Source organism: Girardinichthys multiradiatus, chromosome 18 (assembly GCF_021462225.1).
Source record: "Girardinichthys multiradiatus isolate DD_20200921_A chromosome 18, DD_fGirMul_XY1, whole genome shotgun sequence".
Classification (NCBI taxonomy): Eukaryota; Metazoa; Chordata; class Actinopteri; order Cyprinodontiformes; family Goodeidae; genus Girardinichthys; species Girardinichthys multiradiatus.
In genome coordinates, this window is record NC_061810.1 from 40,513,453 (window position 1) to 40,537,654 (window position 24,202).

The 24,202-nt window shown below is 39.5% G+C and overlaps 1 protein-coding gene across 1 annotated transcript in view; it reads right to left on the bottom strand.

Annotated features, from left to right (window-relative positions):
- ppm1lb (protein phosphatase, Mg2+/Mn2+ dependent, 1Lb) overlaps positions 1 to 24,202 on the bottom strand; it is a 65,663-nt gene that overhangs the window by 8,845 nt on the left and 32,616 nt on the right. Inside the window, exon 2 of the mRNA XM_047391202.1 lies at positions 2,058 to 2,268. Within this exon, the coding sequence (XP_047247158.1) occupies positions 2,058 to 2,268 (211 nt within the window). The remainder of the gene's footprint in view (positions 1 to 2,057; positions 2,269 to 24,202) is intronic.

The window sequence follows — 24,202 nt, forward strand, 5'->3', positions numbered from 1 at the left end:
ACACTGTTTTATAGAGTTGATAAAACTTGCTGGCGATCAGTTAATTATGTGCACCCGGATGCTCCTAAATCCTATGGAAGCAGCAAGGGTGTACTTTCTTTTTCTATGACTTAACCGCTATAATAACTTTTGTCAGTCAGTTGCTGCTGTGTGCATTCACATCGATGGAAGCTTTGCTAAGCAGATGTTTTACGGGCAACATTGGCCTCAACATTGATGCTTATCTATTGTTGGAAAGTCAGAAAGAGAGTGAACTTAGCAAGAGTTCAACAAGATGGTCCTTTGGCGTCACTAAGTAGTCACCTCTGCGCTGCTGTGGATTTGCTCATTTTTATTCTTTTCAGCGTATCATATGACTTTCATTATGAGGATATGAGACCTGAATAGCTCTTTCATACAAGAGGCCCCTTCACCGACTTACATACAAATCACGTCAACAGTTTTCAAGTGGCTAAGCACTATTGTTTACTTACAATCCAACTGATCCAACACTTGGGATCGGGTCAAGGTCACGATCCAAACATAGCTGCTGAAACCCAGGGTGAAACCCAGGGTGGGTCTGTCATTTTGTCAGCCCCACCCTGGGGTGTTGGTGGAGCTGTCCAGAGAGCAGCTAAAACACTAGTAAATATTACGACCTGTAAAGCAAACAGCTAAGTTTATGAAGTAGGAAAACAATTTTGGCTGTTAAAAAAAGGAGAATACCACATCATGAACACCATTAGTGAGTGATTTAGTTAAATACAGATGAAATTTAGTATATGAGACAGATTATTTGTGAAAAACATCAAGCTCCTCTGGCTCCTCCCAGTGGTCCTACTGCCATTTGCAGAAATACACCGCTCCCGGTCAGAAACAACCAATCAGAGCCAGGAGGAACCTCTTAGCAGTGTCAATCAAGCATGTTGCTCACACGCCTACCCCCAGTACAGCGTGTACCGACCTTCAGGGTTAAAATTGCCAGTGTGCTGCAGCTGCGCTAATGGCGCTGTGCTAAAGATTTGAGAGCCAAGTTTGTAGTCCAGGTATGGGCAGGCCATAGTCAATGTAAAGCATATCGTTGATGTTTCGTCCCTACCAGTGAATGTGCCATGGCTGTTTATCCGTCGTACTCGGTGGCCCTGCTTACTAGCCTGCATGTTCATGACAGGCTCCACTGTGGAGGGAGGGTTGCAGCACAGCAGAGAGCAAGGAGGAGGGACCTGTAAGGTGTGCTTGTTGAAACATTCAGGCTAAGTCCACAGTTTTCTCAGAACTCCCTACTGCAGCTTCAACCAAGTTTTGAAACAAATCCATGGCGAAATACAATTTAGTCTCAGGTTAACAGATTTTCCTTTCAAATTATTACAATATACACTTAGCTGAAAGCTTAATCCTTTTATGAATGAACCATGGATTAGATTCTATTCCCACGATGCTCCTTTTGGAGCATTTAATCTTTTTTTCCTCCCCTCTTTGTAACCAAACACATTGTTCTCACTTTTTGTCTTATGAAAATGCAGTCCTTTTCCACCGTACTGTATACCCCTCAACAGCAAAATGCTCACTTTTCACACAAATATCCCTCCATTTGACCTTTTCCTTAACCCATCTCTCTCTCTCTCTCTCTAATGCAATTCTTCTTCTACACATTCCTTCAGAGATAATTACAACAAGCTTAGTGAAGATCAACTTGTATTCAAACAGCTGAATAAGCAAGACCTTGGGCTGCTGGCAGTCACTATTCAGCTCCTGTCAAGTGATACACTAAAGAAGAACATACTGCTTTAAATGCAGCATTACAAGAGGCACTTAAAACAGGCTATTTCGTTCTCATTATATCTGCTTTGATTAACAACAAGCAGGGCTTGAATCCATCTTTACATTCTTTATTTTTGCAGTCTCATATTCAGGTTGATATTCTGATCAGACACATTTAGACCAATGAGAGTTAATGAACTAATGTCACATTTGAAAGCAGCTATGTCACATACTGACATACTTGGATAGATGCATTATGTTAAAAGTTATTTGAATATATATTTTATGGGCATCTGAGTTGCTAAGTAGATGCAGACCTGCTTCATTGTAGTTGGCAGAGAGTTTGTCCAGCATTTCTCTGTCTAACGTCAGTATCTGCTGCTCCAGGATGGATGGATAGGAGAGGCCTCCCCTCTCCTTTTTTTCGTCTCTGTCTTTTTCTCGGTCTCGGTCTCTCTCTCGTTCGTAGGTCAGTAGCTGCTGACGCAGAGCCTCTGCTAGGTGGGTCTTAGCAAACTCAGCAGCAGCCTGATAGTGGAGAGCAAGGGGAGACAGAAGAGAAATTAGATAGCAGTAGATAAAAATTAGGTTGGTTTAAAAAAATAACTGTAGGATGTATAGTACAGAAATTTGCAAATATTCACACGTTTCATTTCTAAATTTTGAAGTTTATGCAGCAGCCTTACTCACATAAGCCTCATCTGATATGGGTAAATCATTCCTTAAAGATCTTTACATTTTCAACCCTTGCTAATATCAAAGTCAAATTTTGCATTTAGTTTTCAGAAATTATAGCACTCACTTTTTACAATAATGAGGGTTTCTACTGGGGCCGCACCGTATTAGAAAAATATATTAATGAAATTATATTGTTGAAAAATTTTAACCCACATTTTCTTTTCTATTTTTAACCATTACACAATATCCCCACCAATATCCATGAGCGTTAGCATCTCTAGCATTAAATTATAAACCAGGTGTGGGCATTATCACCTGTCAGCCATTTTTGTTTAACACACTGAATTTAGGATAGATGATTCTAAAGTAGTCAGACTTTACATCAGAACCTATAGAAACACAAAGACTGACTATATGATGGAAGGATGAATAGAGAGACATATGGATGATGGACAAACAGCAGATGAACAGACAGATGGAAGCATAGATGGCTGGAATAACGGATGGATGGATTACTCTGGATTATTTTGAACATTTACATGGATCTACTGTAATAAAAACAAAGAATGTTGTGTGGTTTAAATACTTGACATTACAGTTGTTACAGTGAGATATAAAATGTTAGAGATTAACCACTAGGAAGCCTAGAAATCAAAGCTAAATGTAAAAAAACAAAAACCCAAAAACTCTCAACATTAGTGAATAAATAATTTTCTGTTGTGACTGCTGTTTTACTAGAACTATGCAACACACACTCATACTTGTCATCTTCCGCTTATCCGGGACCAGGTTGCGGGGGCAGCAGACTCAGCAGAGATGCCCAGACGTCCCTCTCCCCAGACACCTCCTCCAGCTCCTCTGGGGGGAGCCCAAGGCGTTCCCAGGCCAGCCGAGAGACATAATCCCTCCAGCGTGTCCTGGGCCGTCCCCTGGGCCTCCTCCTGGTGGGACGTGCCTGGAACACCTCCCGAGGAAAGCGTTCAGGAGGTATCCGGTATAGATGCCCGAGCCACCTCAACTGGCTCCTCTCGATGTGGAGGAGCAGCGGCTCTACTACGAGCCCCTCCCGGATGGCCGAGCTCCTCACCCTATCTCTAAGGGAGTCCCAGGCCACCCTACGGAGGAAGCTCATTTCAGCCGCTTGTATCCGGGATCTCGTTCTTTCGGTCATGACCCAAAGTTCATGGCCATAGGTGAGGGTAGGAACGTAGACCGACCAGTAAATCGAGAGCTTCGCTTTTTGGCTCAGCTCTTTCTTCACCACAACGGACCGGCACAGCGTCCCCATTACTGTGGCAGCCGCACCGATCTCCCGCTTCATTCTTCCCTCACTCGTGAACAAGACCCCAAGATACTTAAACTCCTCCACTTGAGGCAGGAACTCCCCTCCAACCTGAAGAGGACAAGCCACCCTTTTCCGGTCGAGAACCATGGCCTCGGACTTGAAGGAGCTGATCTTCATCCCAGCCGCTTCACACTAGGCTGCGAACTGCCCCGGTGCATGCTGTAGGTCTTGGCTAGAGGGGGCCAGCAGGACCACGTCATCTGCAAAAAGAAGAGACGAAATCCACTGGTCCCCAAACCAGACCCCCTCTGGCCTTTGGCTGTGCCTAGAAATCCTGTCCATAAAAGTTATGAACAGGACCGGTGACAAAGGGCAGCCCTGCCGGAGTCCAACATGCACCGGGAACAGGTCCGACTTTGTGCCGGCAATGCGAACCAAACTGCTGCTCCGCTTGTACAGAGACCGGATGGCCCCTAATAAAGGGCCCCCGATTCCATACTCCTGGAGCAACCCCATAGGGCATCACGAGGGACACAGTCCAGGTCCACAAAACACATGTAGACCGGTTGGGCAAACTCCCATGAACCCTCGAGCACCCTGTAGAGGGTATAGAGCTGGTCCAGTGTTCCACGGCCGGGACGAAAACCACATTGCTCCTCCTGAAGCCGAGGTTCGACTATCGGCCGGACTCTCCTCTTCAATACCCTGGCGTAGGCCTTACCAGGGAGGCTGAGGAGTGTGATCCCCCTGTAATTGGAACACACCCTCCGGTCACCCTTCTTATGAAGGGGGACCACCACCCCAGTCTGCCAGTCCAGAGGCACTGTCCCCGACCGCCACGCAATGTTGAAGAGGCGTGTCAACCATGACAGCCCCACAACATCCAGAGACTTGAGGTACTCAAAGAGGTACTCAAAGCCCTGCCACTGCGGAGCACAGAATATGCTCCGCGGTGGCAGTCTGTGTGTGTTGCATAGAACTATGCAACACACACAGAGATGTTATCTTTTTCTTGGATCTAAATTGTCAACACAGACTTTTACTCCTTGGGCAACACTAATCCAAAAAATGAAAAAAAAAAAAAAAAAACAGAGCAAGATCAGACCAAAATCCCAGCAATGTGCTTATTTAAGCATGCATTCCTCTAAAGGGGCCACAAATCCAGTTTCGGTGCAGACTTCTAAAATCTAGTATAATGTATTTAAGCTCCAGTGGGATCCAGACAGATGTCAGATTAAAGAAGAGACACCAGGTTTCTGCTTAAAACGGGTAATCTCTCACAGATTCCAGTCAGTTTAGGCAAATTACGTTATTCTACAACATGTTTAATCACTAAGAAACTCTCAATAAGAAAGTGTGGAAGCAACATTTGTTGCCCTTTGGGATGATCTATGGTGGAAACCAGGACAAAAAGATATAATGCTTACCATGAAAACACCAAGAAAGAACTTTTACTTTTATGTACTTTTGCTATGGAGAACAAAGGACTTTCCTACAACACCAACCGACAGAAAAACATACCCCCATGTATGCAAAATCTGCACAAAGCTGGTCTTGAATAGCAGTAACCTTGATGTCCTTTCTAACTCCCTGCAGCACATAAACAGAGACAAAGAAAGAAACAACCATTCCCAGTCAAACACACACAGCCTCACACTGTGGGATACAGCTGAGCTAGAGAAACTGTATCCTCACCTCCACCTATTTTTTGCCAAGGATAACACCAAGTGAACCATTTCTCACATTCCTTTTGCATTCTGAGAGCAAATAATGCCCAACTCCACAAGGACAGGGACAACCTGCCAACACAAGGTCACAGAGTACGAATGTGAGATAATATTTGCAAACATGCCTCCGATCAGTATCATCCGGAACTCACAGAGCTCACATTTCACACAAAGAAAGTAACGCCTGCAGAAAATAGAGAACAAAAAAGGATGAGAAAAAAGAGTGAAGTTTGCAGTTTCCAGGCAATGAATATAACAACTTTAGGTCATTTGACAGAAAGCTGCAAATAAAACCTAAAGATAAATTGGAATAGTGTTCAAAAATGTAACTCCATCTCCAAGCTAGACCTCCCTCTGCATCCTTCTGTATTTTTTTCTGAAATTACTTTCATGGACTTAAATAATCCTGCCTACTTTGCTTTTTCCTACATATGCAAACAATTTATCAACCTTGTTGGTATATTTTGTCAGCACTTGTGATTTTGTTCTGTGCAGACTCTGCGGGTCTCCCTGTATCTCATTTTTCATTTCCTACAGTTTGCTTCCATGGTGATGCTGAGCCCAAAACCACCACAGATCTTTTCTGAGTTCTTTTCTGACTCCACTAGGAGAACAATATGCATTGACATACTTTCATTCTGTTGTTATGCCGCAGGAAGCTGCACTCACCAAACTGGGTTCAGAGGTCAGAAATGGAGCAGTAGGACTTCATTTATATTGTCCCAATTACCAAGAACTAATACTGCCTACATCCCAGGGCCACAGCTTAGAATCAAAAGTGCTGGTTTCTAATGATTTCATTTAGGGTAAAAGCCATTCAACCCTTGCTGTTGATGAATTTTGGCCCACTCTTCTTTGCAAATTTCTTTTAATTCAGTCATACTTGAGGGTTTTCGAGCATGACCTTCCTTGTTTAAGGTCATGCTACAGCTTCTCAAGTGACACTTTGACAAGGCCACTCCAAACCTTCACTGTGTTATTGTTTAACCATTCAGAGGTGGACTTGCCAGCGTCCTTCCAGTCATTGTCCCACTATCCAACCCAAGTTCTCTTGAGTTTAAGGTCACAAAATGATGGCTGGATATTCATTTTCAGGATACTGGGGGAAGGTACAATTCATTGTACCATCCAGTACGCCAAGCCGTCCAGGTCTTTAGCTGTCCTGAAACAGCAAAGCCGCTTCAGACTCTGATACTACCACCGCCGAATGTTGTGTTAACTTTACGGAAGGAGTTATGGAATGCACAACTTCCCAAAAGTTCCACTTTTGTCTCATACGTTCAAAGAATATTTTCCTACTTATATCCCAGAGTCTTGGGGATTGTCAAAATGTGTTTTTGGTCTATTTATTGTTGAATCATGAACACTGATCTTACCAGATGCCAGTGAGGCCTGCAGTATTGTGGGCTCTCTCATAACCTCCTAGATAAGTTGTTCTTGAACTCTTGGAGTGATTTTGTTAGGTTGGTGACTCATGGTAAGGTTCATCTCTGTTTCGTATTTTCTCCATGTGTGGAAAATGGCACTCCATTTTTATTCGCTAAAGCCCCAAAGCCTTAGAAATGGCTTATCAGCCCTTTCCAGAGTGATAGATTTCAACGACTTTGTTTCCCAGTTTAAATTTCTTACGATCAAGGTGTAAAGTGTTGCTTTTTGAGATGTTTTAGCCAGCTTCATGCTGTCAGACAGGTTCTTGTAAGTGATTTCTTGATTCAACAGGTCTGGTAGTAATCCTGCCTGGGTGCGTCCATTGAACGGCAACTCAGCAACGTGTATTTACTCAAGTAATCTTTGTCTAAAATTAAATCTTGCTTAATGACCTGAAACATTTACTTCTGACAAAAACCCAGAAATCAGCAAGGGTCACTGTAATCAGTAAGGCATCTGTTAGCTATTTTACAGCATATACCAATGTAAGTTCCAAACAGAAGGGCAGTCAAGTCCTGAATATCTGACTGCATACCCTGCTGGCTAACCAGACCGGCACATCTAATGCCAGATTAGAAAATAAAAGAAGGGAAAGAGAGAGCAAGCATAGATGGAGATGAAAACTGAAACACGGAGATGAGGACTGGGATCAAGAGTGGTAAAAACACAGGAGAACAAAACATAGCATGAGATTAGTAAAAGGCATGAGAGCAGAGTGAAGGAATGTAGAGCATGAGAAAAATAAATGGCATGAACAGGGAAATCAGAGCTGACTATCAGGGTGCATGTAGTATAGCCCAGCAGCAGAGAATGTAGGAATGTGCCAAAACTGTGTTGGGAAAAATTAATAATAGGAAAAGTAAAACAAATATATACATAAAAATTGTAATGATATAGTATAAGAATGAATATGGCGTACACCTATGGGCAAGCCTTTAGTCAGAAATGGCATATATAAGGCACGTAAATACAGGTCCTTCTCAAAATATTAGCATATTGTGATAAAGTTCATTATTTTCCATAATGTCATGATGAAAATTTAACATTCATATATTTTAGATTCATTGCACATTAACTGAAATATTTCAGGTCTTTTATTGTCTTAATACGGATGATTTTGGCATACAGCTCATGAAAACCCAAAATTCCTATCTCACAAAATTAGCATATCATTAAAAGGGTCTCTAAACGAGCTATGAACCTAATCATCTGAATCAACGAGTTAACTCTAAACACCTGCAAAAGATTCCTGAGGCCTTTAAAACTCCCAGCCTGGTTCATCACTCAAAACCCCAATCATGGGTAAGACTGCCAACCTGACTGCTGTCCAGAAGGCCACTATTGACACCCTCAAGCAAGAGGGTAAGACACAGAAAGAAATTTCTGAACGAATAGGCTGTTCCCAGAGTGCTGTATCAAGGCACCTCAGTGGGAAGTCTGTGGGAAGGAAAAAGTGTGGCAGAAAACGCTGCACAACGAGAAGAGGTGACCGGACCCTGAGGAAGATTGTGGAGAAGGGCCGATTCCAGACCTTGGGGGACCTGCGGAAGCAGTGGACTGAGTCTGGAGTAGAAACATCCAGAGCCACCGTGCACAGGCGTGTGCAGGAAATGGGCTACAGGTGCCGCATTCCCCAGGTCAAGCCACTTTTGAACCAGAAACAGCGGCAGAAGCGCCTGACCTGGGCTACAGAGAAGCAGCACTGGACTGTTGCTCAGTGGTCCAAAGTACTTTTTTCGGATGAAAGCAAATTCTGCATGTCATTCGGAAATCAAGGTGCCAGAGTCTGGAGGAAGACTGGGGAGAAGGAAATGCCAAAATGCCAGAAGTCCAGTGTCAAGTACCCACAGTCAGTGATGGTCTGGGGTGCCGTGTCAGCTGCTGGTGTTGGTCCACTGTGTTTTATCAAGGGCAGGGTCAATGCAGCTAGCTATCAGGAGATTTTGGAGCACTTCATGCTTCCATCTGCTGAAAAGCTTTATGGAGATGAAGATTTCATTTTTCAGCACGACCTGGCACCTGCTCACAGTGCCAAAACCACTGGTAAATGGTTTACTGACCATGGTATCACTGTGCTCAATTGGCCTGCCAACTCTCCTGACCTGAACCCCATAGAGAATCTGTGGGATATTGTGAAGAGAACGTTGAGAGACTCAAGACCCAACACTCTGGATGAGCTAAAGGCCGCTATCGAAGCATCCTGGGCCTCCATAAGACCTCAGCAGTGCCACAGGCTGATTGCCTCCATGCCACGCCGCATTGAAGCAGTCATTTCTGCAAAAGGATTCCCGACCAAGTATTGAGTGCATAACCGTACATGATTATTTGAAGGTTGACGTTTTTTGTATTAAAAACACTTTTCTTTTATTGGTCGGATGAAATATGCTAATTTCGTGAGATAGGAATTTTGGGTTTTCATGAGCTGTATGCCAAAATCATCCGTATTAAGACAATAAAAGACCTGAAATATTTCAGTTAGTGTGCAATGAATCTAAAATATATGAATGTAAAATATTCATCATGACATTATGGAAAATAATGAACTTTATCACAATATGCTAATATTTTGAGAAGGACCTGTAATAAACCTGGCAGTGCATAGAGTGCAGACAAAGGAAGGCAACACAAGCAAGAACAACCCAGATGACCTTATCAGTGGACACAATCACAAAGAGCTTTATGAAAATAGAAAAAAAACTAGAATGACTCAAATCAGTTTTGCTTTAAACCAGACATATAAAAAAAAATTGATGGCTCATCTTTGTAGATTCAAAGCCCCAGCTAAGGGTCAAATGATGTCAGATGTGCAATATGAAAAAGAAAAAAAAGGTAAAAGGTTTTACTTGCAGGCAAACCAAACAATTTAACCTTGAGATTCAGGGGGTTGCATCAACTATTCCAAGAATCAATTATTTGTGTGAAGATGCATCCTATATGCCCTTAGTTCTTGCAGGGTGAGGTTTGGTATCCATGTCCAGGAATTCGACAAGATGATACACAACATTGGGTTCACCAGACAACAGATTAAAAAACAAAACAAAACATAACTAAATAACTGGAAGCTGTGAATTGGGCACCAAATACACCTTAGTGTCTCACTCAATATTTATTTAGATAAATATAGTGAAACAATTCTATGTATTTTTAAATGAATGTCTTTTTTTAAATGACATTTGATTATTTAATTTCATCAGATATTATTTAATTATTTAATGGGACATTTCTTTATTTCATTGTAATATTTATTTATTTCATGAGACATTCACATTTATGTATTTTATGATAACGTTACTTATTTAATTTGCCCCTTTTGGTCCTCCATACGCCTCAAAGGTCACATCACGATAACTCTGAAAATCATCTCACGACCCCCCAAATGGTGTCCGCGACCCCGACTTTGGGAACACCATTGTAGCATACGTCTTTAGTGTTCCAAGCCCGCGGCAGCATAAAGCTCATGTGCAGAATGAGGATTATGCTGCCAGGGAGGCACTGCATTACTCCTCTTTGGCAGTGATTGTGTTATGTGTAAATGAAGCTAAAAATAACTACGCCATATACTTTGACTAAAATATCTGTGAAATTTTAATTTTTTTATTCTTATTGTTTTAACCCATGAAGGTCCTTCCCAGTTGCACACAGACTTGTTTCCAGCAGTAGTCACTGATTCAAATTGTCACTCTGAGTTACCTTGACACAAGATGTCACCTGGATCAAATTTGAACAAACTTGTAAGTAGGGATCCACAATATTTATCAGGCCGATTTGGTGGAATTTTTTATCTGTCAGATAGGTAAAATCTTCCAGTAAAAGTAGCCGATAAATTAATTAAATTTTGGGGCAATTTTATTCAGGCAGAGCAGCCCCAAAGCAGGCTAAGATGCATGGGTTGTGCGCGCCTTACTAGGACTCCTTGTCAACCTCTTTTCTTTCCAGTATCAATCATGTTCCCAGACGCGCTCGTCTTGTCAACATGGGCCTATATCTGTATAAAACAGGACACCAGAAATAGTCGGGCTTTCCAAACATTTCTGTTTATCATTTTGCTGGGCCGGCAGAGATGTAGAAAATCATTTTCTCTATGGAATCAGAAAAATCTCTTCCTGCTTCCAACATGCTGCTCTGGTGTGAGGACTTGCTTTGGGAGACTATTATCTGACAGATCATGCAGATACAGAGAGCAGAAAAACAGAGAAAAGAAGGGTAAGAGTCTGGGAGGGGAATAAAGGACCTTCATTAGCAACACTCAAGCAGCTCATTAAAAGAAAAGACACTACTTATTTTTTTAAGCTAAGTTAAAAAAGCAATAAAAATACAGAGAAAGAGTTCACTAAGAGACACTATTGAGTCTGATGAAAAAGTTTATTTGAATTTCCAGTTTTTAGTTTATGATTCCTGAAAACTGGCACCTTATACTGTAAATTAAAACTGGATTAGTAAGTATGCTTCATACATTTTCTCTGTAACAGACTGTCCCCTGTATATGTATAATATGCTTTTATAGGGTTAAAATTACAGATCTTATATAGAACATAAGCGAGAGATAATATAAATGGGCATTAACTTAATTTCATGATCCCCAACCAGACATATTCATGGCAAGGATTCACAAGGCGGGAAATGTCAGTGAGATTCAGTATTTAAGCAGGTTTGAACAGTATCCAATAAATAATGACTTAATTTGAAATGCTGAGACTGACTTTATTAAACTAAACAAAAAGTCAATGTGCTGAATAAAAGGAGCACTCACTTCAATCTTGGACTAATTTTGAATACGGCACACCCATAGAGTTAGTAAGTGCTGCCTATTTTTGTGTGTGAAGCTTGCAAATCTCTACTATAGACTGTCAATTATTTTTTTTGTCCAACCAATTTGTAATTTCCCTCAATATTTAAGTGCCCCCAGTCCATACAATTTCACTTACAATAAAAGAGAGACTGTATTGACCGCTGCAACTTCCCGTCTGTCTTTATCTTGCTTGCCCTGATTGTTGTCAGATAACCCCAGACAGCTGATGATGTAGGAGACGGAGTTGTGCAGAGAGCAGCTGAAATACTAGGTTTATCAAAACAAGAGACCAGATAAACGTAGTGTTTAAAAAACATTTTTCCATAAGTATTGCACACTAAAGAAAAACTGTATTTGCCCTGAAATGTGATAACAGCCAAATTATCAAGGGGTCATATCAGAACAGAGACATGCTAAACATGCTATCAGCAGCCTACTGTTTCAGCAAATAGTTTCTCATCAAAACCCTATCAGCTGGAGAAAAAGGAGTTTGGGTTAGATTTAAATTTAGGGAAAAAAAAGTATGGGGTTTTTAAATAAGAACAGTAGCTTTCCTAATTTGGTTAATCCCATGGTGGAGCAGCATATTAAATGCTGCATTATGGAAACCTCAGGTGGGACATAATCGCTGCCACTGTCAAGAAAATACATACTTCAGCATCAGTAGATGGTGAAAAATAAAGTGGGACACAATCACACTAATGTAGACAAGATTACACTTATGAATTTTAGTTTTTGTTGTACCTGTAGTTAAAAGCTATTGTGTTTTCAAGCATATGCATGGCATTAATTTAACTTTAGGGTAGTATCAGTTTGAGAATTGGTAACGGAAAATGCATAACTTATTGTCCTATATTGCTATCAGGGACAATAGGTTTCTATTGGGACATTTATAATAATGTATTCTGCTCTGTGAGACACAAACACCAAAAGAATAAATAAAAATAAACTTTTTAATTAGACCAATATTTCTGGTAACAAGTTTTAGATAACTATTCAGAATTGTTTTTTTATTTAATAGGTTTGTTTAAAAAAATGCTACCATTAGCTCTTGTAGGTAAAAACTGCATTTTTGGTTTCATAAACATATTTTTCAGCTGTCACCTTTCTGCCTGAAATAAGCTTTTAAATGTAAAATTGCAAAATAGATACTCAAACTACATAACTACAGATAAAATTAGTATGAGCTACTAGAGTAGGCATTAGCCAATTAAACTATATAAACATTTGAACCCAGGTGAGATGTGCTTGGGACAGAAAAAAGATTAGTTGGAATTTAAATGTTAATATTAGTTTTGCAAAATTATTTCCAAAACCCCCGGTTTTAGTCTAATAGAAAAGGTACTACGAGAAATAGTAAAAAAAATAAAAGAAAAAAAGACACAGTAAAGCTGAGTATTATAACTCACTAACTTGCTTCCTGTGTGATGTGAGGCTTGAGGCAGATTGGAGGCTGCATCTGTGTGGCCGTGGACACATCTCTTCCCAACACAGATTTGAACAAGGCAGTCCAAAAAGCCTTTCATTCTTCCTGGGAAAATAAAAGTCAAAATAGCCAGAGCAAACATTCTGAGCACAGATGGTCTCAAAGAGGCAGTGGGGTAGCCAACAAAGCTCCGAAACGTTCAAAAATAAACCCCACAGAGCACCATTCATATTCAAATATGTGTCGTGTCCCAGAGGCGATATGTAATAGCCCACCGCATGCCACCTAGCCGACAGCTTAAAAAGGACAATAATGATTTCTGTGAAGTGAATGAGGATTTCAGAGGCAAGACGCAGAGCTATAAAAATGAAGGACTGGAAAGTTGAACAGAAGTCTATTAAAATTTCCAGGAACTGCCTCAGTACCTTCAGCCTTCAAAGAGTGAAAGAGAGATCTACACGAGGTAAAACAGTTTGCCTCAGCTTTCAGTTCAATGATCTTACATGTGTGAGACAGGTGTGATAAAAACATCTGGTAACCACGGTTATAGCTGTCAAAGGTACTGACAGGCTTGACATCTGTCCCGTCTGCAGACGTCTCATTGCAAGGCCCCTCAGACCCAAAGCCCTGTGTCAGAGGACAGCAGGTTGTTAGCTCATTCTGCTTCCTATAAAGCAGATTTTACTACAAAGGTGACCGTCCAGCGACTCCAGATCTTCTGCTCTGAGTACGAGTACACAGCCAGACAGAAACACACCTTCACACAAACATAGATGGCCCACAGCCATAAAAACGAAGAGAACTATTTCAGAGGCAATTCACATCCAGGGAATGATAAGACACACACACACACACACACAAACCTTGGAGTAAAAGCGTGCTGCGTGTCCTTCCTGCGTCCTCCAGTTCCATTAGAAGAGGTGAGACTTATATTAAACCCAAACAGACTATTGGAAGGAGGGTGTCTGGGTAATTCATAGTGTAACCTGTAGAAAAAGCTCGCTCTCTGTGTCACTGACCTGAATACAGACACTAATAGACCGACATTTGGTTTACAGAAAACCGATTAAGCAGTCTTTTCAAAGTTTGGTGTTGTGTCAAACAATATTAGTAAAAAAATCCTCAAGCAGGAAGTGATCCATGTATACAACTTTGACTGAATTAGATATTTGGACATTTTTAAAGATATCTGAAAGCTTAAAAGAAGTCAACCACAGAATACTTATCAATTTAAAGATAATATCCAGTTGTTTAAATTGTTTTACTAACACATGTGCACTGGCAGTGAAAACCCAGCTGAGCAACGACGTATGAATTTACACTGCAGGATTTAACATGTAAGGTTTCTAAAGGCATTTTGCTTTGTGTGTTTTTGGGGTGATGACATCACAAGAGGAACGGGAATTGAGCTGATCAGCTGGCATTAGTACACCCTGTGGCTATGAGTGAAATTCAACAGATTTCAGCAGGGATTTTGAAGCATTTGAGTTAAACCCTGGACATTTAAACCAGGGTTTGACACCGATTACCCATAGGGGATGATGAATGTTGCTGTGGATGGGAAGGCTGATCCAAACTGTGCTGCTGGAAATGCTCATCTTTTGAACTTTAGATAATAAGAATCCATTTATATTTCTGTTTGAAGGACGGAGGGGCTAATGTTTTTTTGCTCCATCTTTATAAACAATGCAAAACAAATAGGATAAACAGTATCACCATGGATCTCAAGGTGTAGTCATGCAGAGGAGAGTGTCTAGTTTGGGAACCTCAGGATCTCATCTTTGCTTTATTCACGATGACGTGGTTCTGTTGGCTTCTTCTGGCCACTACCCCAAGTGTGAACTGGGGCGGTTTGCAGATGAGTGTGAAGCAGCTGGGATGAGATTCAGCTTCCTCATCTATGGTCACAAAATATGGATCATGACCGAAAGAACGAGATCCCAGAAACAAATTGGCCATGATAAGCTTCCTCCGTAGTGTGACTGGACTCAGCCTTAGAGATTAGGTGAGGAGCTCTGTCATTTGGGGAGAGATTGAAGTAGGGCTGCTACTCCTCCGCATAGAAAGGAGTCAGTTGAGGTGGTAAAGGCATCTGATTAGGATGCCTCTTTGGGCTTTCCAGGTATATTCCACTAGGAGAAGACCCCCAGGGAAGACCCAGAACTAGCTGGAGGGACTATATATCCCATCTAGCCTGGGAACACCTTGGTATACCCCAGAATGAGCTGGAGGATGTTACCGGGGAGAGAGATTAAAATTATGTGAATCTTAAAAACAGCTGATTATATCTTTGAGAGTTAACAAAGGTCCATTGTGGGTTTAATAAAAAAAAATACTGCTTATAATGAGTTCAGAATATGCAGGAAACCTTGCGATGAAAGAAGAAAAGACATTGTTGAGTACATTTTCCTCTTAAAAGCAAAGCCTTCTTCCAGTTACCATTTAAATTGATTTTCTCAAGGGAAATTTGGCTTTTAGAGTGAACTCATTTATTTTCTGGTAGAGGTTTTAGATGCATTTGTTGTAGAATAATAATTTTTGTAGTCATTTATTTAATCTTATGTATAGTTTATCAGTGTCAGGACAAATCAGTATAATTGCCCATCTCTAATTATGTGTCTGTCTGGTCGAAGGAAAGAGTGATGCAACACGTGTTTTACTGTGGCTAAATGTTCTCGAAATCAATGCAATGTTCTGAAATATTTTGCTGACTACGTACAGAATACACCTAAACACTTTGATGAAGAAATGTTATAAAAAAAAATAAACATGTAGATAAAGAGGAAAATAAAATTAGAAAAAACAAATGGACATACTCTTTTAGGACTCTTAGCAGTTGCCATATGCCTTTTGTGACATCACCAGAGGTACGTGCTTTTAGAATCTTGTTTTCGGGAAGGTAAATTTGACCTTCATTTAATACCAATTTAAAACAAAACAGTAAAACAATTTCAAAACATGACATATTGTTTTATAAATGACAAACTATGTCTAAAAAGAGTTTGATTAAATTTACAGAAATGTTTAGATAGCAGCTTTAAACATTTAATTATGATTCCTAGAAGTGTTTATACCCTTTCCAATAAAACTGTCTTTTCATAGTGATATCTGTCATCTGTGACCTTAAAAAAACCCAGGAATACAACCAAGGCAATCAAAAGATACACGAGCTACCAATTTCTTTCCCAGAATTAATGAATTAGAACAAAAATGAACAATATTTCACAAGACAATTGCTACAACTTATCAAATTAGACCACCTAAATCCAACTGCTTCTGCAATGGCAGCCTAATTGGCTGGGTTTGAATTTCACAGCTTCTGCTACCAATGATTTGCAAACAAGGGTTAATGTGCTTTAAGACAGGATCACACACAGAATTTATAACTTAATTTACCGAAAATATCATTGGTGTCTCTTTCCTGACATTTTGTAGGCTCAAAGTCACAGAAAAAGGCATCTACCAACATTATTTTCAAATATGTAACAAATTCCAAACAACACTGTTTTCCTCCAAAACATGAGGGCAACGCATTGCTCAAACACACAAACAGCTGCCAGAGGGCAACTGTGGCTCCTGTGACAATGCAATGCCACCCACTAAGGAACACAGCACTTTCATGTTTTAGGAAAATAGTAAACATACAATTAAATGTAAAGCTGCAAATGCAAAGTCTTGCGCTGTGTGCAGCACGGGTGTGAATATCTGTGCTTTCATGTGCTATAAATAGAAGCCTTAATAACATCTGACTTGGTGCTTCACACATCACAAATAAAACCCCAGAAGAAAAGTGCAGCAATTAGAAGAACGACGACTGGCATAAATTGGTAAAGCACGCCAGCACAGGGATGGAAATGAAAAATAAAAGCAGGGCACGAGAGGAAAGAAGCCACGGCAATAAAAGTATTTTAGATGGAATTGGTGGAATCAGGAAAATAGATGGAGAGAGAAAGAACAGAGAATGGTTTCCTGTGTCGTTCTGCTTCTGAATTTCTAGCATCTTTGGGAGAGATTAAAAAATCGACAAGCTGACTTTGTCCCACCACTGCTTTGCACCAAAGGATGGCTTCTCTAATCTTGACTGAAAATTAAATAACAGTATAAAACCACTTGGAGCGTTTTCTGACCACAAATACTTCGACGTAAAGGTTTTACAACATGTGATTACAGGTATTTACTGTCAACTATAAAATTACTGTAGAAAGTGTGAATTCTGCAACACAGAGTGGGTTGGGTTGTTTCTCAGCCCACATCTTCTGCAAGTCTATTATTACCATAAACAACCACACTGCATCCCACGCCTTTACTTCTGCTGCAAGAAATCAAATAACAAAGCTGTATAAACATCACTCATCCCTATTATGAAACTGGGCAAAAAAAAAAAAGCAACATAAGAGCGTCTTTCTTCAAACGCGTTTAAAAAGGCTATAATCTGATCAGAACATCTGGGAAAATTGGGTGGGAAGAAATGCTGTAAGGAAACGGAGTGAAGTTACAGGATCACCTGCAGAGATGACTCTTTGGCTTCACTAATAGCTGGATAAGATATTTTGTGCACAAAGAATGGTAGACAGATCTGTCCGATTAAAAAAAAACACATCAGGTTATAGCTACAATATTGTTACTGAAGAAGGTGCAAGCCAATTCTAACTTAAAACCACAATCATTGAAAACAGAGGTTTTAAAATGTTAGTTTTGAATTGGTTAAAATTTTATATTTTCCCGCCAATTGTTATGCGCTGCCTGTCAGCCGACTGAAAGAACACTTTTTTCTTGCTTACAGAAAAGAAACATTCAGCTGGTTGGAAATATTTTGGTTGCAAAAATTTTAATTCTGGCAAAAATAAATTAGAATCAAAGCTGTAAACGGGATCGTACAAATCGGCAGGTTAGCATCTTCTTTAACAGTCAGAGTTCATAATTTTTGCAGACATGAAAGTAAACCGCCATTCTGAAATAAAAACAAAAATCTTAAGTTACCAATTCCCATCACACCAAATCTTCATGACGAACACATGTCTGCTAAAATAACGATTTTTCAATACTGGACTGCGTCAAGTCTGGTAGACACAACCATGACACCACACCAACATGTTAGATAAAGCACAACCTTTTTGCTGGGAGATTAAAACTTTTAACAACTTTTTACAACAGGCCTATTCATGGTCACTATTAATTGTTAACAACATTAATATCTATTCTCAGGGCAAAATAAGTCTTCCAGACTACATGAGTAAAATATTTATGAACCAAATGTAAGAAAATACTGTATAACCACTGGAAATGACAACTGCAGTTGATTTGGCAAAATAAATACTGAAGCGCACAGTTGTCTCGTGCTGTCAGCCGTTCTAAATCGGTTGAATTTAATATCCATGATGCAGAATAAGCAGCCTAATTATTGGCCACCTGCAGTTTTCAGAAATGAACAGATGTAAGACAAACACAATAACTGTTCGGACCCAGAGGGTTCAGCTAAACACTTCTCAGATAACCATCCAGAACACCATGAATGTCAATGTACTAAAGAAAATGCATTGGAGAGGAGAGGAGAGTCTCCATAGGCTTGTCCTTTGACATCTATTAGAATATATTTTATCCTTCAGACCCTCTTTCCTACCTGTGGTCTATTTATACACACTCCATAAGGTGGGTAGAGAATAATGCTGACATTTACTTGTCTTCATTTTCTCCTGCTGTGTGCAACAGAAAGACCTGAAGGAATTCATAGTGAAGCAGTTCTCCATGAAGAAGTAGAAAGCCTCTGCTTGTTCCATCAGTTGTTTCTTTATGCTTAAAAGGTACCATTGAAGCTGAAAATGTATTTTTTCAAAAAACAGCTTCTGAGTGAATGAAAAAATACGTAAAGGAATGCTTGTTGTGTTAAGGATTGTAGTTAGTGAGGGTATTTATCAGGACAATCACTCTGTAGTGGAAAATTCAGGATGCCGAGATATTATCACTTAAGACTAGACCTATCAGGTAGGGCTGGGCAGCCTCTATTTTCTAACACCATTAGGCCTTTGTTAAAAAAAAAAAAAAAAAAACAGGTCTCACTGTATTACAGTTAACTTAGACAGGCTTATGATATGCATAACTGTCTGTGATTAAAGGGATTTTAAGGCTTTTAAATACATTTTAACTGAGCTCCACAATATATTGCATCTTAATCCTCCTCTCAGTATCAATGAGTGCAACATCACAATCATAAAACACTGCTTGGATTCAATATTTGGTGGAATATCACGTCATGTGCCATGAATGTAAATGTTGCAGGAAAATCTTATTTTGACCTGTCGGATTGCCTTTCACTGACGTTGGTGCCGACACTGGATGTCCATTTTTAGGGCCTGAGATGCTAAAACTCGCAAAAAGTGGATGGACTGGGATGAAGGAAAAGAAATGTGAAATGTGGGTTAATAATATTGCAGTACAAAGAACTGTTTTCAGGGCAAAAAAAGTTAAAATAACTCTATTTAAAGGGTGGTTTTAAACACAGATCAACCATAACGCGCCACCAGAGCTCATGCATTTTAATCCTTGTATTAATGGTATTTTAAGGTACATGTTTGACTTTAAAGGATTGGTAACAAGCTATAAGTTTCCCTTTATTAGCTCCAACCGCTAATGGCCTGATGCTACGGCCAGATAAAGGCTAGTTAAGACATTAAGAATCAACTGTCCGAAAAGGCTATTAGTTTCCAATCTAGAAAATAATATTTTCTCAAATGTTATTTTACTAAACATGATAGCTAATTAAACACCATTAAGAATCACTTATCCAAAACGGCTGTTGGTTCCCATTCAAATGATTATTTCCTTAAATATTATTTTACTAAATTACTAAAAAAGTCACGTAATTAAAGAACATTGAGAATAATTATCCAGAAGGTTAGTTTTTATCCAGTAAATCATTTTTTAAAATATTATGTATTAAACAATGTTTTATCTACTCTTCTGATCCTGCATTGTGAATGGTTGTTTGAAGGTATACCAATTATTGGTCTCAGTTAGTTCTAAACCTAACTTAACCTAATTTCCATGTTCCTCAAATAATCCTTAGTTCTCAATCATAGATAACACTGAATGATAATGTTGCATCACTCTATTGGTCATGGTTTTAACCATGTTTGATTCACGTTTTCACTTTTCCTTCATTCTGCTTGGTAGTTAAGTTGGATTGTTTTAGCATGGTAAAGAGTTTGTTGCTTGAAATATATTTGACTTGGAGTTTAATTATTTTTGTTAATGAATTCTTGTATTTTAAGAAATTGTGTGAATTTGTTCCATGTGTGTGCAGAGTTTTGCCCTTCAGTAATGCCAGAACTCGTTTCGGCCTTTTCTCTATTGTCCGAATACCACTGTCTTATTGGGCTGGTATTCACAGGACAACACTTAACAGACTGAATTATTATTAAATTAAATATAATCTAATCATAATTATAATTACAACACTGTTTTAGTAGAATGACAGCAAAACAAGGATTAAAAGAAAACTAAATTTTGTACAAATGGCGTCATATTTGCCGCCATCTTTAACAACAGATATCCAAGCAATATCCTCACTTTGTTTGGATACCCCAGTATACCTTCATAGCAAAATGAGTTATCAGGAGAGTGCAATCACACGTGTCCTCCAGTTGGTCATGACAGCAGAAATAAGGGCACGAAAAGGTAAGAGCAGCAAATGCAAACTCTATGTCATAGACTATAAATTACCCTAAACTTTTTTTTGATCCAGTAGGATTCATGTTCTGGATTTTTGTGTATTACAGGTGTGTAGGTTCATTTTGGGAGGAAAAACCATAGTCTTCCTTGTGTGCAGTAAAGCATCTTAAGGTTTGGTGGTTAAGATAAAGCTTTGCGGGTATAAATAATTAAATATTTCTCTGTCCCTGGGGAATCTGTTTAAGCTGAGCTGCAGAAACATTTAGTGCTATTAAAGATTTGGATTAAACTTAACGATTTTATCTCCCTTTCGTGTTGCTCTAGAACAAGAGGAAAAGTACATGACACTTAATCAGTACACTTAATTCATAATTGAAGAGACCGACTTAACCTTTAAAGAAATGGATTAATGTTCAACATGTTCGGCCTAATAATGTGACCCAACAGCTGGTTCATATTTCTTACCCAATCTGGCTCCCCTTTTACATCAGTGTGGGAGTGGTGTTTCTCGGGCTTTCATCTCCTATTTTAATGTCACACTCTGAGCTTATTTTAGCAGCTTGCTTGGAACAAACGGAATAATGCAACAGAGTGAGCGAGGCTGCATTAGGAGCGGGGGGAAGGCGGCAAGGGAAAGTTTCAGAGACAGGAGTCTGTGTTATTCTCCTTCTTTTGAATGTGGGGCACAAAAAGCCTAAAGGAGAAGAACTAAGTAAATGTCAGCTATGCCTTTTCCTTCCTTCGCTGACATACACACACCTCGATTTTACACCCACCCAAAAGCCCATGTACTCCCGGGCCTATAATCTTCCATTGCACCCACGCACACACTTGGAAATGTTCTTATTTGTATTCCTCCTATCTGGAGCCTATGTTCTTTGGCAGACACCGAAATATCAAATGCATAAATATTCATACTCTTGTAAGGGTGGTGAGCCTCACCAGCCTCCTTCACCCTCATCACCCTTTCTCGCAAATGTGATTGAAGACAAACATAATGCCAAACACAAACACACACAAGGTTTTTCTAAAAGAATCCTAACAAATGTCAACAGAATATGCACCCCGTACTCTGTTGGGGCTCTTTGGCATGAATTACTGCATCAATGCAGCGTGACATGGAAACGATACATTGTCGATGGGGTTTAGGTCAGGAAAGTTTGCAGACCAGTCAAGCACGGTGATACCAAGGTTATTTAACAAGGTATTGGTACTTTTGGCAGTGGGGGCAGATGCCAAGTGCTCCTGGAAAATGGCGTCAGCATCTCCATAAAGCTTGTAAGCAGAGGGAGACATTAAGTGCTCTAAAACCCTGGCAGTCAACACGGCTCCTCAAATCATCACTGACTGTGGAAACTTTACAACGGACCTCAAGCAGCTTGTAGTCTGTGAATCTGCACAAGACAAAAGCAATCATAATATTGTTTATCTCTATCATGAAAAAAAAGATGAACATGTTAAGAATTAGTGATCCTGTGAATACAGAGATACGTATACAAACATCAAAAACAGACAGTATGGTTGGGATTGTTACTTGTTTTTCCACTATTATACTTTTTAGCAATACAATTGCACTACTGTAACAAACTGTTATAGTTTGGTACCCTTCTTGAAAATGGGTAAAGTTCATTTTAAGAGCAGTTGCCAATAGGCAAACAGTATTGTGGTATTTATCACTACAATAAATACCACAAAATATCATAACACATTTTTTTTTTTACTGAAATGCAAAGTTTACATTCACCTGAAAAAAGGACTTTGGATCACTGAGCGACAGCCCAAAGATTTTTCTTCTTAGAAACCTTTGTTCCACTACAATTTTTTCCTTTCACTAAACTTTCAATTTAAATGCCTATATACAGCAATCTGTGAATGACCAATTAGCAATTTGGTATTATTTTGTATTTTTGGAACCTGGAGTTGCAGAGGAGTGCTTTTCTCATTACATCTTAACCACAGCAGTGTCTGTTGAACATCCCACCCAAACACATAAAGGCACAGAACAGAAGTGTTTTTTCTCAGCTGCCCATTAGCAGCCAAGCATGTTTGCTACAAACCAATCTGATTCAAACAAAAAGGCATCGAGAAATCTATACATAATTATAAAGAATACAAATGAAACTCATTTCTACTCAACTTCATTAAAGTGGGAACGCAAATCCCCTCAGTTATTTGCTTGTAAGCCATTAAGGTGCTGATGGTGGAAACACCATTGAGACCACTGAAGACCTTTGTCACTGTGCATCAATCATCTCGACTCGCCAGCTTTGTCTCCTACGTCTTCACAGCTCATTGCTCCCTCTATCTCCTTGACACACGCACACACACATGCGCCTCCCCCATTCATCTCCTCTGATCTGAAATATCCATTTACATTTCTCTCAATTCACTGCAAGCACTGTGCATATTTATGCACTGATACCCCATCAGTCACTCTCAGTAAAACCTTGTTCTTCTCATTCTCTTCAGCTTTGATTGAAGTAGTGATTCATATGTATGCGGTTGTCAAAAAAAGGGAAAAAGGCAGAAGCTGCACATTTTCCACTGCCCGCCTCCTCCCCTGTTCTTCACGTTGAGACATCCTCTGCTTTTATCAACGTAGAAAGTCAATGACAGAAAAAGGAAAGGGAAAGAAACAGAGATAGAATACAAAGAATACAAACAAAGTGAGCTGTAGAAGGGGAAACAAAAAGATTTCGAGATGAAAAGGTTAGATCTAGAGAGTATTTTGTGAAGGTATCAAAGTTAGAATGAAAAAAAAAGCGAACCAAACTGATTACTGATTACACCCCTTGTTCCTCAGCTGTGCCAATGTTTAACCCATCATTATGCTTCTAACTTCTCCTTTATAACACTCTGGTTAGCAAACTGCACCTCCTGCTCACCCAAAAAAAGCTAAATATTCTCCTGACTCTGTGTCAAAAAAGGAACTTAACTGGAATAAAGCAGAAAGCACCTAACCCATTAGTTTCATTTTAAAATTCAATCACCAGTAAAATACAGGTCTCCAGTACATAACTAATCAATCCCAACAGTTTTATATAAGTTGCACTGAAAGAATTTTTCCTGACTGATTTTGGGTTTGACATATTCCACTTTTTTACTCCATGGGACTTAACAAATAATGGATTCCAGGTTCTTTGATGGAGGGAAGAAGTTTTTAATCCAACAGAAATGGAAGGTATTACAAAATTATTTAAATCTATGCATCAAAGCATCTGTCCCTAACCTTTATCTGTAAATGGACACATTATTTCTTAGCACTCTCTGAATTAGAGAACAAGGTTACCAATAAAAAAAAAAGAAGAAATCAACATTTTATGGTTTCATTTTTTTTAAATCAGAAAGATACTAAAAATCTTTTTGTAATCTGTTGTCTGAAAAATCTTTTGATGATGTGTGAGAAAATGTGATATAATTCCAATTGATATTGGCATCAGCATTTTCTACAACTTATATTT